Genomic DNA, 15122 nt, shown 5'->3' with positions numbered 1-15122 from the left:
GTTTAATTTATTAAGAAAAATCGGAGCAATTATAAATATTGAAAAGAGAGTGTTGGAGTATAAAGGGAATACAGAAAAGTTATTATATTACGATAGTGAGGAAAAAAATGAAACAAGTTTAATGGAAGTCAATAATACTCTTCCATTAAAAGAATTTATTTTAAAAAATATTTTGATTATATAAGTTTCGAAAACACAGATTTTATATTTGTGGAAAGAAGCGAGAAAAGTTTGGGATCAACAAATCCTGAACCCGCCGACGATGAAATTTCCGTCAACAAAAAACTAAATAGTTTGGGATCAAAAAATCCTGAGCACGCCGACGATGTAGTTTCCGTCAACAAAAAATTAAATAGTTTGGGATCAACAAATCCTGAGCACGCCGACGATGTAGTTTCCGTCAACAAAAAAATTATTGGTTTAGGATCTAAAAATCCTAAACACCCCGACGTCGATTTTTCCGTCAACAAAAGAATAAAAAAGCGAAATAAAATGAACAATATTAATATGACCAGTACAAATCGAATAGAAGTACTGGAGAAGAAAATAATTGACATAATCGAGGAGGAACACTCAAAAATAAATTTACAAATTCCATTTCGTACCGATATTCGGAGTGAAATAAACACCGAAAATGACAGGGCAATTTATAGTAAACAATATCCTTATGCCTTATCAGTATCAGATTTCGTTAATACGGAAATCAATAGAATGCTTAAGGAAAATATTATAAGACCTAGTAGAAGTCCTTATAATTCTCCAGTGTTAGTGGTACCCAAAAAGGTCAAAATGATGATGGCAGTCTCAAACATAGATTAGTAATAGATTACAAAAAACTGAACGAAAACACTATACCGGACAGATACCCGATGCAAGACCCGTCTGTAATATTAGCTAATTTAGGAAAGGCTAAATACTTCTCAACAATTGATTTGGAATCTGGATTCCACCAAATTTTAATGAAAGATTCAGATATTGAAAAAACAGCATTTTCTATTAATAACGGAAAATTTGAATTTTTACGAATGCCTTTCGGGTTAACAAACGCACCCAGAATTTTTCAAAGAGCTATGGATGATATCTTAAGAGAACAAGTAGGAAAAACTTGCCATGTTTATATGGACGATATAATTATTTTTTCAAACACTATTGAACAACACTATGCTGATTTAATTAAAATAATTAATATTTTACAAAGAGCAAATATGAAAATTTCTCTCGAAAAATCTAAATTCTTTAAATTAGAAACCACATTTCTAGGGTACATTGTTTCTCATAATGTAATTAAAACGGATCCCGAAAAAATTGCCACAATTAAAAAATATCCGATTCCACGTAATATTAGAGAACTCCGAAGTTTTCTAGGTTTAACAGGGTATTACAGAAAATTTGTCCGTAACTATGCAAAAATTGCTAAACCATTAACAAAATATCTAGGAGGGGAAAATGGAAAGGTTTCTAAAAGAATGTCTACTAAAGTTTCAATACAGTTTGACGAATCAGCTGTACAAGCTTTCAACGAGCTAAAAGAGAATCTAATAGCACAAGTCGAATTAATTCAGCCAGATTATAGTAAGAAATTCGTTTTAACTACAGACGCATCAGACGTAGCTATCGGGGCAGTACTAACACAAGATAATAAACCAATTACGTTTATTTCAAAAACATTAAATAAAACGGAACAACTTTATGCCACAAATAAAAAAGAATTGTTAGCTATAGTATGGGCTTTAAAAAATCTTCGGAATTATTTATATGGAGTAATTGGCATAGAAATACAAACGGATCATCAATCCTTATCGTTCACAATTTCGGATAAAAATCCAAACGTAGAGATGAAAAGATGGTATTCTTTCATTGAAAGTTTTACCCCAAAAATTATATACAAACCCGGAACAACAAATGTTGTAGCCGATGCATTATCACGAATACAAATAAATAATATTACAAACAGCGATATAGACGTTTCTGAACAGTCAAACTCAGACCAAGACACACAGCATTCAGCTGAAAGTAGTTTTGAAAATGTAATACAAGAGACCCGTAAACCGTTAAATCAATTTAAACAACAATTGTTATTAACAACGGGGAGGTATACAATACATGAGTCACTGGACATTTTTGACAAGACAAGACACATAATCGAATATGATACAGTTGAGAATTTAATAAGCATATTAAGAGAGTATCTTCCACCTAACATAACGGTTGGAATTCATTGTAGTTTAGAAGATTTATATCATATTCAAGTTTCTTTAAGAAATAGTTTTACTAACAAATTTCTTTTTACGCGATTATTTTTACAAGACGTAGAAAACGCCGAAGATAGAGCTATAATAATAGAGGAAACACACAATCGAGCTCATAGGGGACTAGACGAAAATCATAAACAAATCAGTAGATTATATTATTGGCCCAATCTATTTGTAAAACTAAAAGAATATATAAAAAATTGTAAAATTTGCAATGAGAACAAATATAACAGACACCCTATTAAAATTCCAATTGGGGAAGCCCCAGTCCCAACTAAAGAAGGCGAAAATTTACACATTGATATATATTATGCGCAAAGTTTAACTTTTTTAACTTGTATTGACGCGTACTCTAAATTCCTAGTAGTTAAAGAAATTCAGAATAAATTAAATATCGAAAATAAAGTAATGGAACTACTTCAACATTTTCCCCTAGCCAAAGTAATTATGACCGATAACGAACCGAGCTTTACCTCAGCTCAATTTAAATCTTTTGCACAAAGATGCGGCGTAACTCTACATTACGCAGACCCGAGGCACAGTACCTCAAACGGACAAGTGGAAAGGGCACATTCGACATTAACAGAATTAGCTCGCTGCATAAAAGAACAATTTAATTTAACTGACTATTCCGAAATCGTAATAAGAGCCGCTCAGGAATATAATCAGAGTATTCATTCCACAACAAACCAAAAACCTATTGACATTCTTTATAATAAAATCGAACACGATAATATTCCACAATTATTAAAAAATACACAGGAAAAAATGTTAGAAACACATAATGAAAACAGAAAAGAAAAACAATATCACGTAGGACAAGTTGTTTATGAGAAGAAATATGGAGAAAGAAATAAACTTAAACCAAGATATAAGAAGCAAATAGTTAAAGATGTTATGCCTAATAAAATAATAATCAACAGTAGAAACAGAATTATTCACAAAGATAATATTAAGCATTAATAAATTATTTTTTTTTAACTTACAGAAAATGTATTCTTTAATACATATTTTATCAATTATAATATTGGCCAGTTCAGAAATAATTGATTACTCGAACCATGAATTTTTTCTGTTCAAAGACAACAAGGATGTACTTACGTATGAATCTTACAACGATTTATTCCACGTAACTAATTTAAGTTTTTATAAGGAAATAATTAATATAGAATCAGATAATATAAAAAAGGATTTAAATAAAAGGTCACAATGGGAAATAAAGTACGACTTAGAAGTAATCGAATTAATCTTATCCCAGTTAATATCAGCTAGAACAAAAAGAGGAATAAATGAGTTAGGCACCGTGTGGAAATGGTTAGCTGGAACTCCGGACCATGATGATTTCATTAAAGTACAAAATAAAATCAATGACTTAATTGAAAATAATAATAAACAGTCTATTATTAATTCCAAATTGTTCAAAGAAATAGAATCTCTCTCTGAAGATTTTAAAAATGTTTTTATTGATCAAGATTTACCACTAAGAAAACATCGCTTACGATTGATAACATTTGATCTACAAAATTTAATTGATACTATCACCCTTGCAAAAATTGACGTTTTCAACACTAAAATTTTAAATAATGAAGATATAAAAGAAATATTAAAACACGAGCAAAAGCCAGTAATTATCGCTGACTTAATGGACATCTCTGTGTTCAAAATCGCATTACATAAAGAACTTTTAATAATTTATATAAAATACCCAATAATAAATAATAGATGCGAATTATATTACACTCGACCCATTTCCCAAATCGATGGAAAATTATTAATAAGTAATCAAGTCGCAAAATGCGAAAATACATATTATGAAATGTCTACATTTAAGAAAGAACTCTTTAATAACTATTGCACTCTAAGTTTAGAAAAAACATGTTTTACCCGACTATTAAACGGTGAACAATCAATTTGTAAAAAAATAAGAGAAAAAATAAAAAAATAGACATTATCCAAGATGGTGCCATTTTAGTAAATGGTAACAACATCGTCAACAACTCCGAATTAGGTGGTTCATTCTTAATAACATTTAACGGTACAACCACAATAAATAACGTTTCATATACCAATTTAGACAACAAAATTCTTAACTATATTACCACAAACCACTTCAAAAATTATGAAATATCCGATTATATATTTTCAAATAACTCGGAACTCTCTTTAGATAATATAAATATTTTAAATCCATTCATTAAAATTAATAATACCAAAATATCTATATCCTTTATGTTATTAATTTTAATCATTATATATTTGATTTCTCTACCTATTATTAAATACAGACATATATTTGTAACCAAAAAACAACGGCCAGAATTAGAAAAACCTATTAACGAAAAAATATTTTTAACAGAATTAAGAGATCGTTTAAACGAAATCCATAATGAATCGGGACGATCCATTTTAGAAGGGGGAGAGTTATCCAACCCGTGAAACGGTTCCACTTATGGAACTAATAAACAAATTTTTAAATTCAATTATCCAACGGTTCCACTTATGGGATTAATAAACAAATTTTTAAATTCAATCTGAGCTACATTGCCTTTGCCTTTATTTATGATTCTGCCTTCGCCTTTTTCATTAACTTCGAAGGCCGCGCTTGACCGTTCTGCTAAGATAAATAAACCTATAGTAAAGTAAACAACAGCTTCCGTTCGAAGCCAAACTCTCACGTTCAAAGACAAAAGTATTGCGTTCCAATTTTTAATCAAAATTGCATCGGTCAGCATAATTGAATTTCACAACGAGATGCGACAGTTTCAGCATAAGCTTTTATTTTAAACAAAAATCAAAGTTCTAGAAGCTTAAAAAGAAAAGCTTCTGGCCGAGGTTCGTTGGAGAAGATTTTAGAATTAAGGAGTCAGTCTTATTAGGATTGAAACCGGGATCGGTCATAAGAAATAATAATAAGTGAAAGTGTCTTGATGTAATAAAGAGTTAGTGAATTAAGGTCTGCACCAATAAAGTGAAATTAAAAAAAAAATTTAATTTTTTAATCAGCCAATACATCAAAAATAAAATTTATATTTTTTTAACTTCTAAGTCAATTCGATCAAATTGAAACTCTTTTGAGCTCAGAGCGGCAACAACGGCTGCTCTGCTCTAAATAATACATTGAATAAAAATTATAAATGAAACAAACCAAAATAAACCAATCGGACTTATATTATTTAGAGGAACATGGGTCGGAGGATTAAATTTATTTCATGGCGACCGTGACAGTGATTCTATGATGACATCGAAGGAAAACAAGGAAGATGACATCGAAGGACCGCAATCCAACATAAGCATAACCGCAAGCATAAGACACTAGCAAAAACGCACAAAGAATTAAAGTGAATGTCAACGGAGGATGGACTACAGAAGCCGATGAAAAAACAACAACCGCAGTGAGTAGAGTGTGATGTGTGCTAAATGCAGTGGTGTGGTTAAGAGACCTAAAGCCAGAAGGGCTGAAGCTACTAAATAGCGGAAGTAAACTGAACTGGAACAACTCGGTAAAAATACACGCCGAAGTTGAGCATATAAAAAATCTACTAATTGAAAGAAAAAGTCAAACCACAGCCACCCATCCACCTACCCTGCAATCCAAAGCCTTGCTAAAACTTATGAAAAATTACCTCCGCCAGAGAAACAAAAGATCCCGTAGCTAAAGAAGAAGTGTCCAAACGACTGTGAGGGACCACAGCCAGCACCGGTGTCCTATTGTAGAAGTCCAGTCTGTGCAGCCAGCACCGGCAACGTCTTACCACTCAAGTAAGACCAAGGAAAGTGAACCGACAGCGCTTCCTAGAGCGCATTTTTTTTTTCACCGTACACTGCGTTGCAAAATTTTTTTTATATTGCACTGTGATGCATATTTTTTTTATAGTATAAAAAATGAATGTAAAATTGAGCGACATTAAAGTTGCCCAATTAGCGTGTGGCCTGAAAACCATGCAAAAACTAGGCTATCATGTAAAAATTCCTTTTTATAAACACGAATATTTTATGAATATTTCTTAATTAACTTATAGCCCAATAAGGCAAAAGGCAATATTAATTAACATTAATTATAAAAAGATGTTTTAAAAAAAAAAAAAGAAAAACTACAAAAAAACCCCTCTAAATACAAATATGTATATCCATATAGTGATATATCGAAGATAGAACTTAAATATAATTAAAATGACCTTATCTTATGTATTTTGAAGATAGAACTTAAATATAATTAAAATTACCTTATCTTATGTATTTCGAAGATAAAATAAAATAAAATAAAAATAAAACAATATAAAAACTAAATATGAATACTGCTGAGTGCATTAGACTTACTGTTGATAAGGAGCCTAATTTTGAGAATATGGTATTAGCCATAATTGGCAACGGAGCAGAGCCTATATTAGTTTCTGATTTGGAATACGAATATATGAATAGGTATAGGTCCTCTAATACATTGCTCAAGTACCTAGAAAGCAATAGTATTGAGTACAATTCCAAGTCTAAAGGTTAGATCTGTTATCGAAAATAATGAGATACTAGGAAGACATCTTTTAATGATGGTTTCATGGATCTAGATATTCTAGATATTCCATTAAATAATGGAATGGAATGAATTATATAAGGAATTGAATAACTTCAAAGTTGATTTTGACAAATCCTATAAGTCATTATCAAGACCTCGGCCAGCACAGCAAAACACTGTAAATAAGCATGCCGAAATATTAGTAAACCGCTTCAATACAGCTCGTATACTAAAACATGATCAGAGAGACCGGCTAAACAAAGCCCATTGGTCTCAAGTATCAAAATTTTTAAACAAATTACGAGACAACCTCATATATATAAAACAAAGGTACGATTTAACCATTTCTGTACCAACTATCCTAAACACCCCATTGACAATCGAAACTGGAGAAGAGTCAGAATTATCAGATTCACCATCACTTGAGCAGGCTGAGACTGATGAACCTATCTCTACAGGTCCCGAAATAGAGGAAAAAGACTTAAAGAACCTCACTATTCCTGCAGTCCTTATTCAATCTGAATTGTCAGATCAGGACTTGACAGACTCTGATAATAACGATAGCATTGTAGAAGTAAAACCGACCACAATGGCTGATGAAACCATTGCCCAAAGGGCATACATAAAAGAAATATCGAATGCCATTCCGGAGTTCAACGGGCAAGGCTAAACCTTCAATGATTCATAACAGCTTTGAAGTTGGTTAACCTGACAGAAGGCACATTCGAAGTTTTGGCTGTAGAAGTCATCAAATCCAAAATAATATGATCGACATTATACAGAGTTCAAAACGAAACAACGATAGATGCCATAATCAAAAAACTGCAGGACACTATAGACGGCGAAACGTCCGACGTAGTTAAAGCCAAAATGGCAAAAACAAGCCAGAAAGGCAAAACAGCAGAAAAATGTACAACAGAAATAGACAACCTACGAAAGCTCCTTGAAGCTTCGTACATTGATGAAGGCCTATCGGCCGAACACGCTGACAAATTCAGAACAAAGAAAGCCATCACCACAATGGTTAAAAATTGTGAGCACGGCCGCCTAAAAACTATATTGAAAGCAGGCAATTTTGCAACTATGAACGAAGCCGTCACCAAGTACATACAATGCAGTACTGAAATGACTGGCAATGCTTATTCAATATTGTACACCCAAAAAGGAAACAACTATCGCGGCAATATCTTCAAAAACAATTATCGCGGTAGGGGTAACAATAGATGTAACTATCACAACAACGGATATTACCAAAACAACGGCTATAACCAAAATAACGGTTACAACCGAAATAATAATAACCAAAATAACAATTATTATAGAAAGAATAACAGCGGGGGAAACAACAATGGCAATAACAACAATAATCAAAGCAACCATGTTAGGGTAGCCCAAACAAATTCGGAAAACTCCCAAACACCTTTAGATACACGGCAGTAGATAACATCAAAATTCACACCATAAATCTCAGTCAAAGTACAAAGTACATAAACGTATCAACAGGAAAAGAATTAGTTTTTCTACTAGATACAGGTGCGGAAATATCCATATTGAAGGAAAATTCCGATATTTTTTAACACATTCAAAATAATTATATAATAAACATACAGGGAATAAGTCAGGAAGTTACCAAATCAAAAGGCTTAACTCTCATTGAAATACAAACTTCTAAATATATAATCCCACACGATTTCCATATCGTAAATATGCAATTCGCTATTCCATGTGATGGAATACTAGGAATCGATTTTATCAAAAGATACAACTGTCAATTAGACTTCAAGCCGTCTGAGGACTGGCTTATAATAAGACCAAATAACCTAAAATATCCAATTTATGTTAAAATAACATACAGTTCTGGCAACAACTCCCTAATTCTGACGGCAAGATCCCAAGTCGTGCGAAAAATCGAAATAAATTCAGAAGAAGACAGTGTATTAATTCCGAATCAAGAAATTCAGCATTAGATACCATGCTGAATTTCTTGATTCTCAAATACCAAAGCAACAGTCCAAAATGCATATATAAGATTACTAAATACGACAAACACAGATCAAGTAGTTTATATCAAAAATATTCATCATGAACCACTTTCAAACTACGAAGTAGTAAAAACTGGCTTTGAAACCAGACAAAAAATTGTATTATCCCAACTTGCAAAAAATTTCCCGCCTCAATTCAACAAAAGCTGAGATTAATTTATGATGAACCCGTATATATAAAAAAATTATAGAAATCCTCATAGTCAACAAGACGATATTCAAAAACAAGTCCAAAAACTCATCAATGATGAAATAGTGGAACCCTCTGTATCACCTTATAATAGCCCACTTTTACCAAAAAAGTCACTTCCAAATTCGGAAAATAAAAAATGGCGATTAGTAATTGACTATCGTCAAATTAATAAAAAACTCTTGTCTGATAATTTCCACTCCCTGAATAGATGATATTTTAGATCAACTAGGTAGAGCAAAATTTTCTCAGCCTTGACTTAATGTCAGGTTTTCATCAAATTGAACTGGAAAAAAGTTCACGGGATATAACATCCTTTCAACAAACAATGGTTCGTATCGCTTCACGCGATTACCATTCGGTTTAAAAATAGCGCCAAACTCTTTCAGATCATGACTATAGCTTTCTCGGGTTAGAACCTTCGCAAGCATTTCTTTATATGGATGCTTAATAGTCATAGGTTGTCCGAAAAAATATGCTCAAGATGATGTTTTCGAGAAATGTAGGAAACACAACCTAAAGTTACATCCTGAAAAATGTTCATTTTCATGCATGAAGTCACTTTCTTAGGACATAAATGCACAGATAAAGGAATCTTGCCTGACGACAAAAAATACGACGTAATTCAAAATTATCCAGTCCCACATGATGCGGACAGCGCTAGAAGATTCATTGCATTTTGCAATTATTACAGACGTTTTATAAAGAATTTTGCTGAATACTCCCGTCACATAACAAGGTTATGTAGAAATATGTAAAATTCGAATCGACAACACAATGTCAAAACGCCTTCGAACATCTTTAATCAGCATTAATAAATCCGACTGTGTTGCAATACCCAGATTTTAGCAAAGAATTTTGCATAATCACAGATTCTAGCAAATACGCTTGTGGAGCAGTCCTAACTCAAAACAAAAATGGACGGTTCCAGTTGTATACGCATCAAGATCCTTTACAAAAGGTTAAAGCAACAAGAGCACTACAGATCAAGGATTAGCATCCATTCATTGGGCAACAACACACTTCAGACCATATATTTAAGGTAGACACTTCACTGTCAAAACAGACCATAGAGCACTTACCTACTTATTTTCAATGGTAAATCCCAGTTCCAAACTAACACGAATGAGACTTGAATTGGAGGAATATAATTTTACGGTTGAGTATCTAAAGGGTAATGATAACTATATAGCCGATGCGCTCTCTAGAATAACCATCACAGACTTAAAAAATATACTAACAAACAATACAATTCTGAAAGTCACTACCAGAAACCAAAGTAGACAAAAATCCTGTGCAGGGAAAGAACAAATAGAATTGCATAAGCAATCTCTAGAAAAAGCTTCAAAGCCCAACGTATATGAAGTCATTAATAATGATGAAGTACGTAAACTAGTGACCTTGCTTGTAAATTATAAAATGTGTTTATTTAAGCACGGAAAGAAAATTACAGCAAGATATGATGTTAGCGACTTGTATACTAATGGAACCATTGACTTAGGTCAATTCTTTCAAAGGCTTGAAAAGCAGGCCGGTATTCACAAGTCAACCAACTCAAAGTGGCACCGTGGGAAAATATCTTTGAACATGTTTCAATTGATAATTTTAAAATTATGGGCAATAATATATTGAAACATTGAGTAGGCACTAACCCGTACCGTAATAAAAATAATAAAAAAAAGCTAAGCACATTCCATGATGATCAATACAAGGAGGTCATACAGGCATTACAAAAACCTTGGCCAAGGTCCAGAGACGCTATTACTGGAAAAATATGTCTAAAGACATAAAAGAGTACATAAAGAAATAACATAAATGCCAAAAGTCTAAAGCGACTAAACATACCAAGACCCCATTAACTATAACCAAAACTCCCCAAAGAGCTTTCGATAGGGTAATAGTGGATACAATTGGTCCACTACTAAAATCTAATAATGGAAACGAATACGCAGTAAAACTCATCTGCGATTTAACTAAATATCTAGTAGCTATACTAAACACAGTAGCGAAAGCTATATTTGAAGATTTTATTCTAAAGTACGGTCCAATGAAGACGTTCATTACGGACTTGGGAACGGAATATAAAAATTCAATTATTGAAGATCTATGTAAAAATCTATATATTAAAAACATAACTTAAACTGCAGATCACCACCAGACTATAGGTACCCTGGAGAGAAGGCACAGAACACTCAATGAGTGCATTCATTCATACATCTCAGTTGACAAAACAGATTGGGATGTATGGCTACGATACTCCGTTTATTGTTTTAATACGACCCCCTCTATGGCACATGACTATTGTCCATATGAGCTAGTTTTTGGTAAAACTTCAAATTTACCAAAACATTTTAGTATAGATAACATAAAACCCCTTTATAATATAGAAGACCATGCTAAGGAATCAAAATTTAGATTAGAACAGGCATTTAAGAGAGCTAGACTAATGCTAGAAACTCATAAGCTAAAACAAAAAATTAGTTACGACAAAAATACTTTGGATTTTGATTTAAAAATAGATCAGATTTTATTGAAAAATGAAAAAGGACATAAGCTAGATTTTAAATATACAGGTCCTTATAAGGTAGAACAAATAGGAGATAGAGATAACATAACTATATCAAACAATAAAAATAAGAAATAATTAGAACATAAAGATAGATTAAAAATTTTTATTTCATAATCAATTGAATTCTTTTATAAATATATCACGTATGGCCATACATAAGATAAGCATATGTAAAATAAGAGTATATATATATATATAAATATATATGTATATAAAAACATTAAATTTTTATTTCTATATCATTTCTTAATTTCTATAAAATTCATAATTAAATTAGAAAATAACTCCATTATATTACGTTATTTTTCAAAAGCAGGGAGATGTATATATGTATTGATCACCCACTGTACTAAGAATACTATAAGGGTACACACTGTAACACTTTGTTGCAGTGTTTACGTAATTCAAGGTCTCGGTCATAAACCTAAGTGGCCGAAACACCTACCGATCGCTATGCCTTGGACCGCACACAGAAAGTGCATGTGTCGGCATAAATGTAACACGAGCGGACCTCATGTATGTGCATATACCTCCGCGCTCCAGCCTAAGTGAGCATAGCTATATACTTAAGAATATATAACCGTCTCTCCGCTGCCGCTGTTGGCAGCGCAGCTACGAGACTTAGACCTCTTTAGCTTCTAAGTCAATTTGTTAAAAAAGACTCCTTTGAGCTCAGAGCGGCATGGTTGGAGGGTTAATTAATCAACAGAAGTCTACTAGAATAAGAAGGTAAGTTAAGATTTGCATCCCAGTTTAGGCGCCGTAAAGCAAAAAGAAGAAAGTTTTTTTGTACTGATTCAATATGAGCAATATGTATTCCGTATTGTGGACTCCAGATGGGAGATCCATACTCCAGAATCGGACGGACTAACGAAATAAATAAAGTTTTAGTTAAATAAGGATCATCGAATTCTTTTGACCACCTATTAATAAATCTTTGGACAAAATGTGGTTTGAAAATTTTAGTTTAGGGTCAAAGAAACCGCCATGTTTACAAGAGTTATTCTATCCATAGAGCTGCCACTTAATGTGTAAGTCGCGTATATCGGATTGACTCGATAAAAAGTCATCAGCTTGCACTTGGATGCGTTTAAATTTAGTAAATTATCTAGATCGGATTGCAAGTCTTAATGGCAGGAAATGTCCTTTACTGCAGGCACAACTTAACATCATATGCGTACATAAGTACGCGAGAATGACTTATAACTGAGGGAAGATCGTTAATAAATAATGTAAAAAGTAACGGACCCAGATGGCTCCCTTGTGGGACACCGGAGGTAACGCGGAGAATTTCGAAAATTGAATTTTTAAAAAGGACCCTTTGTGACCTGCCATTCAGATAACTTGAAATCCATTTAAGCAGATCAACTGGAAAACCTAACAGGTCAAGTTTCCAAACAAGAAGTATGTGATTTACAGAGTCAAATGCTTTACTAAAGTCAGTGTAAATGACGTCTGTTTGAAAACTACTATTGAAGCCTTTTATCACAAATGAAGTGAGCTCTAGAAGGTTTGTGATTGTGGATCTACGTTTAATAAATCCATGTTGACACGGAGAAATGATTGATCTGCAAAGGGGCTGCAAATGAGGAGTAATAATTTTTTCAACAAGCTAAGGAATAGCTGACAACTTAGAAATACCTCTGTAGTTACTGGCTTCTAACTTGTTACCTTTTTTGAAAAGAGGAATAACAAATGATTCCTTCCAAATATTTGGGAATTGGGAGGCTTCTAGAGATAAGGTAAACAACTTGTGAAGAGGTTTGCACAGGGCCTTAGCGCAATACCTAAGCACGCACCCAGGAATACCATCGGGCCCTGGCAAATAAATAGGCTTAATACGAAGAAAATCCAAAAGAAGAGAGCTTTCTGTTAAAGTGGGACAGAATATGAGGTTTGACTTGGACATGGTGTAAGAATAAGGCTGTGATGAATAATCTAAAGTAGAGAAAGTCGTTTGAAAAAAATTGGGGAAATAAATCGGCTATTGCCTGATCTGTGGTTGCTGTCATGTCTTCGAACGACAGTGAGGAAGAAAAAGAATTAGATTTACGCTTGGTGTTAACGAAATTGTAAAACTGTTTCGGGTCCTGAGAGAACTGGACCTTACAACGGTTTAAGTAACTATTATAACACTGAGCATTAAGCACGGTAAATCTTGACCGAGCACTTAAATATCTAGTAAAAACAGATTGAGAACCGGTACTTTTATACTTCCTAAAAAGTTACATTTCTTAAAAGTGTCAACTCTTTGCTATACCAAGGCGATTTTTGGGAATTTAACGGATAGTACCACGGAACACAGGAATTAAAAAATGAGTTTATTGCAGTGTAATGAGTTTATTGCAGTAAGTAAAGATCAGACCAATTAAAGCCAGAAATAAAATTATTTAGCCTCAGGAAGTCTGCCTTGCGAAAACAATGTATTCGTTTGGATGATTTTTCTGATTTTTCTTCTATAACTATACCCGTATCAAATGAAAGTTCGATTGTAGGGTGATATGGATCTTCAGGTTGCGTGAGTGGTGCTACTCTGGACAGAAACACACCTTCAGGATTTGATACAAAACATAAATCAAGTAGGCGACCTAAAGAATTTCGAACATGGTTTACTTCAGATAAAGATATGTCAAGCAGGCAGTCAATAAAATAATGCTGTGCTATAGGTAGTAAGACATTCGATCCATCCTCAGTGGACCAAGTAACTCCAGGTATATTAAAATCACCTAGAACTACCAACTGATCCCTATCGGAAAGCTTATTTGCAACAGACTTAATAACGGAAAAGTTGTGACGCTGTCACAATATCATATATATATTTAAATAAAAAGCAAATCCCCAAGCAACGTACTATTATTTCAGGCTCTCTATGTGGCAACCAGCACCGGGTTCTACTCTACTAGCAGCCGTAATCCCGTTCTGTGCCTCTTGAGCAGCGGGACGACTCCTGTCACCCAACAGTCGGATTGGACGAAGGAAGCAAAAGCAGCAAGGGAGGCACACCGCCAGTCAGGAGAATTCGTTGGTCAGAATCAATCAAATGTCAATAATCTTATTGAAATAAACCTAGTTATAATCAATTCTCCACGACTTCTACTCTGGGCTGGGTCGGAATTCTCTTTCAGCAACCACGCCGTACACAAACAAATTTCTGTGACGAACCCTGGCCATCCCTGAGCCAACCTACAACGACAAACCGCCACAGTGGCGCCCGACCGACTCCGGCGGAGTAATGTCGAGCTGGGTATATCTGGCACCAAAGAGTGAACTAACGAAATACACGGAAGAGTTCGGGTTTGGAACGGCAGAAAGAAGCGAAGATTTAAGACGTTTGTTGGCAGCGTTCGCCAAAAAAAACGGATCATACAGAAACAGTCAGACAAGGAGACAACAGCTGGTATAATGGCCACCAAAGGCGCAAGTCTAAGTGACGAAATGGACGAAAAGTGAGAAATAAAAATGGAGAGGAAAATGGAAAAAGAAGTCATAGACCGGATACGCGGTTGGGGCATCCGGTACCAAGGAACAACAACCCCACTGGAGTTCCTAAGCTAAATGGAAT

General features: G+C 33.8%; 1 protein-coding gene across 1 annotated transcript in view; it reads left to right on the top strand.

Moving 5' to 3' along the window:
• The window catches only part of LOC123037680, a 42504-nt gene extending 27609 nt beyond the window's left edge, over nt 1–14895 (top strand). Inside the window, exon 2 of the mRNA XM_044459367.1 lies at nt 14423–14895. Coding sequence (XP_044315302.1) covers nt 14423–14737 — 315 coding nt within the window. The 3' untranslated portion in view covers nt 14738–14895. The remainder of the gene's footprint in view (nt 1–14422) is intronic.
• Nucleotides 14896–15122: the final 227 nt, after the last annotated feature.

Source organism: Drosophila rhopaloa, unplaced genomic scaffold, assembly GCF_018152115.1.
Source record: "Drosophila rhopaloa isolate 14029-0021.01 unplaced genomic scaffold, ASM1815211v1 contig_197, whole genome shotgun sequence".
NCBI classification, from domain to species: Eukaryota; Metazoa; Arthropoda; class Insecta; order Diptera; family Drosophilidae; genus Drosophila; species Drosophila rhopaloa.
The sequence above is the reverse complement of the archived record's forward strand: the minus strand, read 5'-3'. Positions and strand labels throughout refer to the sequence as shown.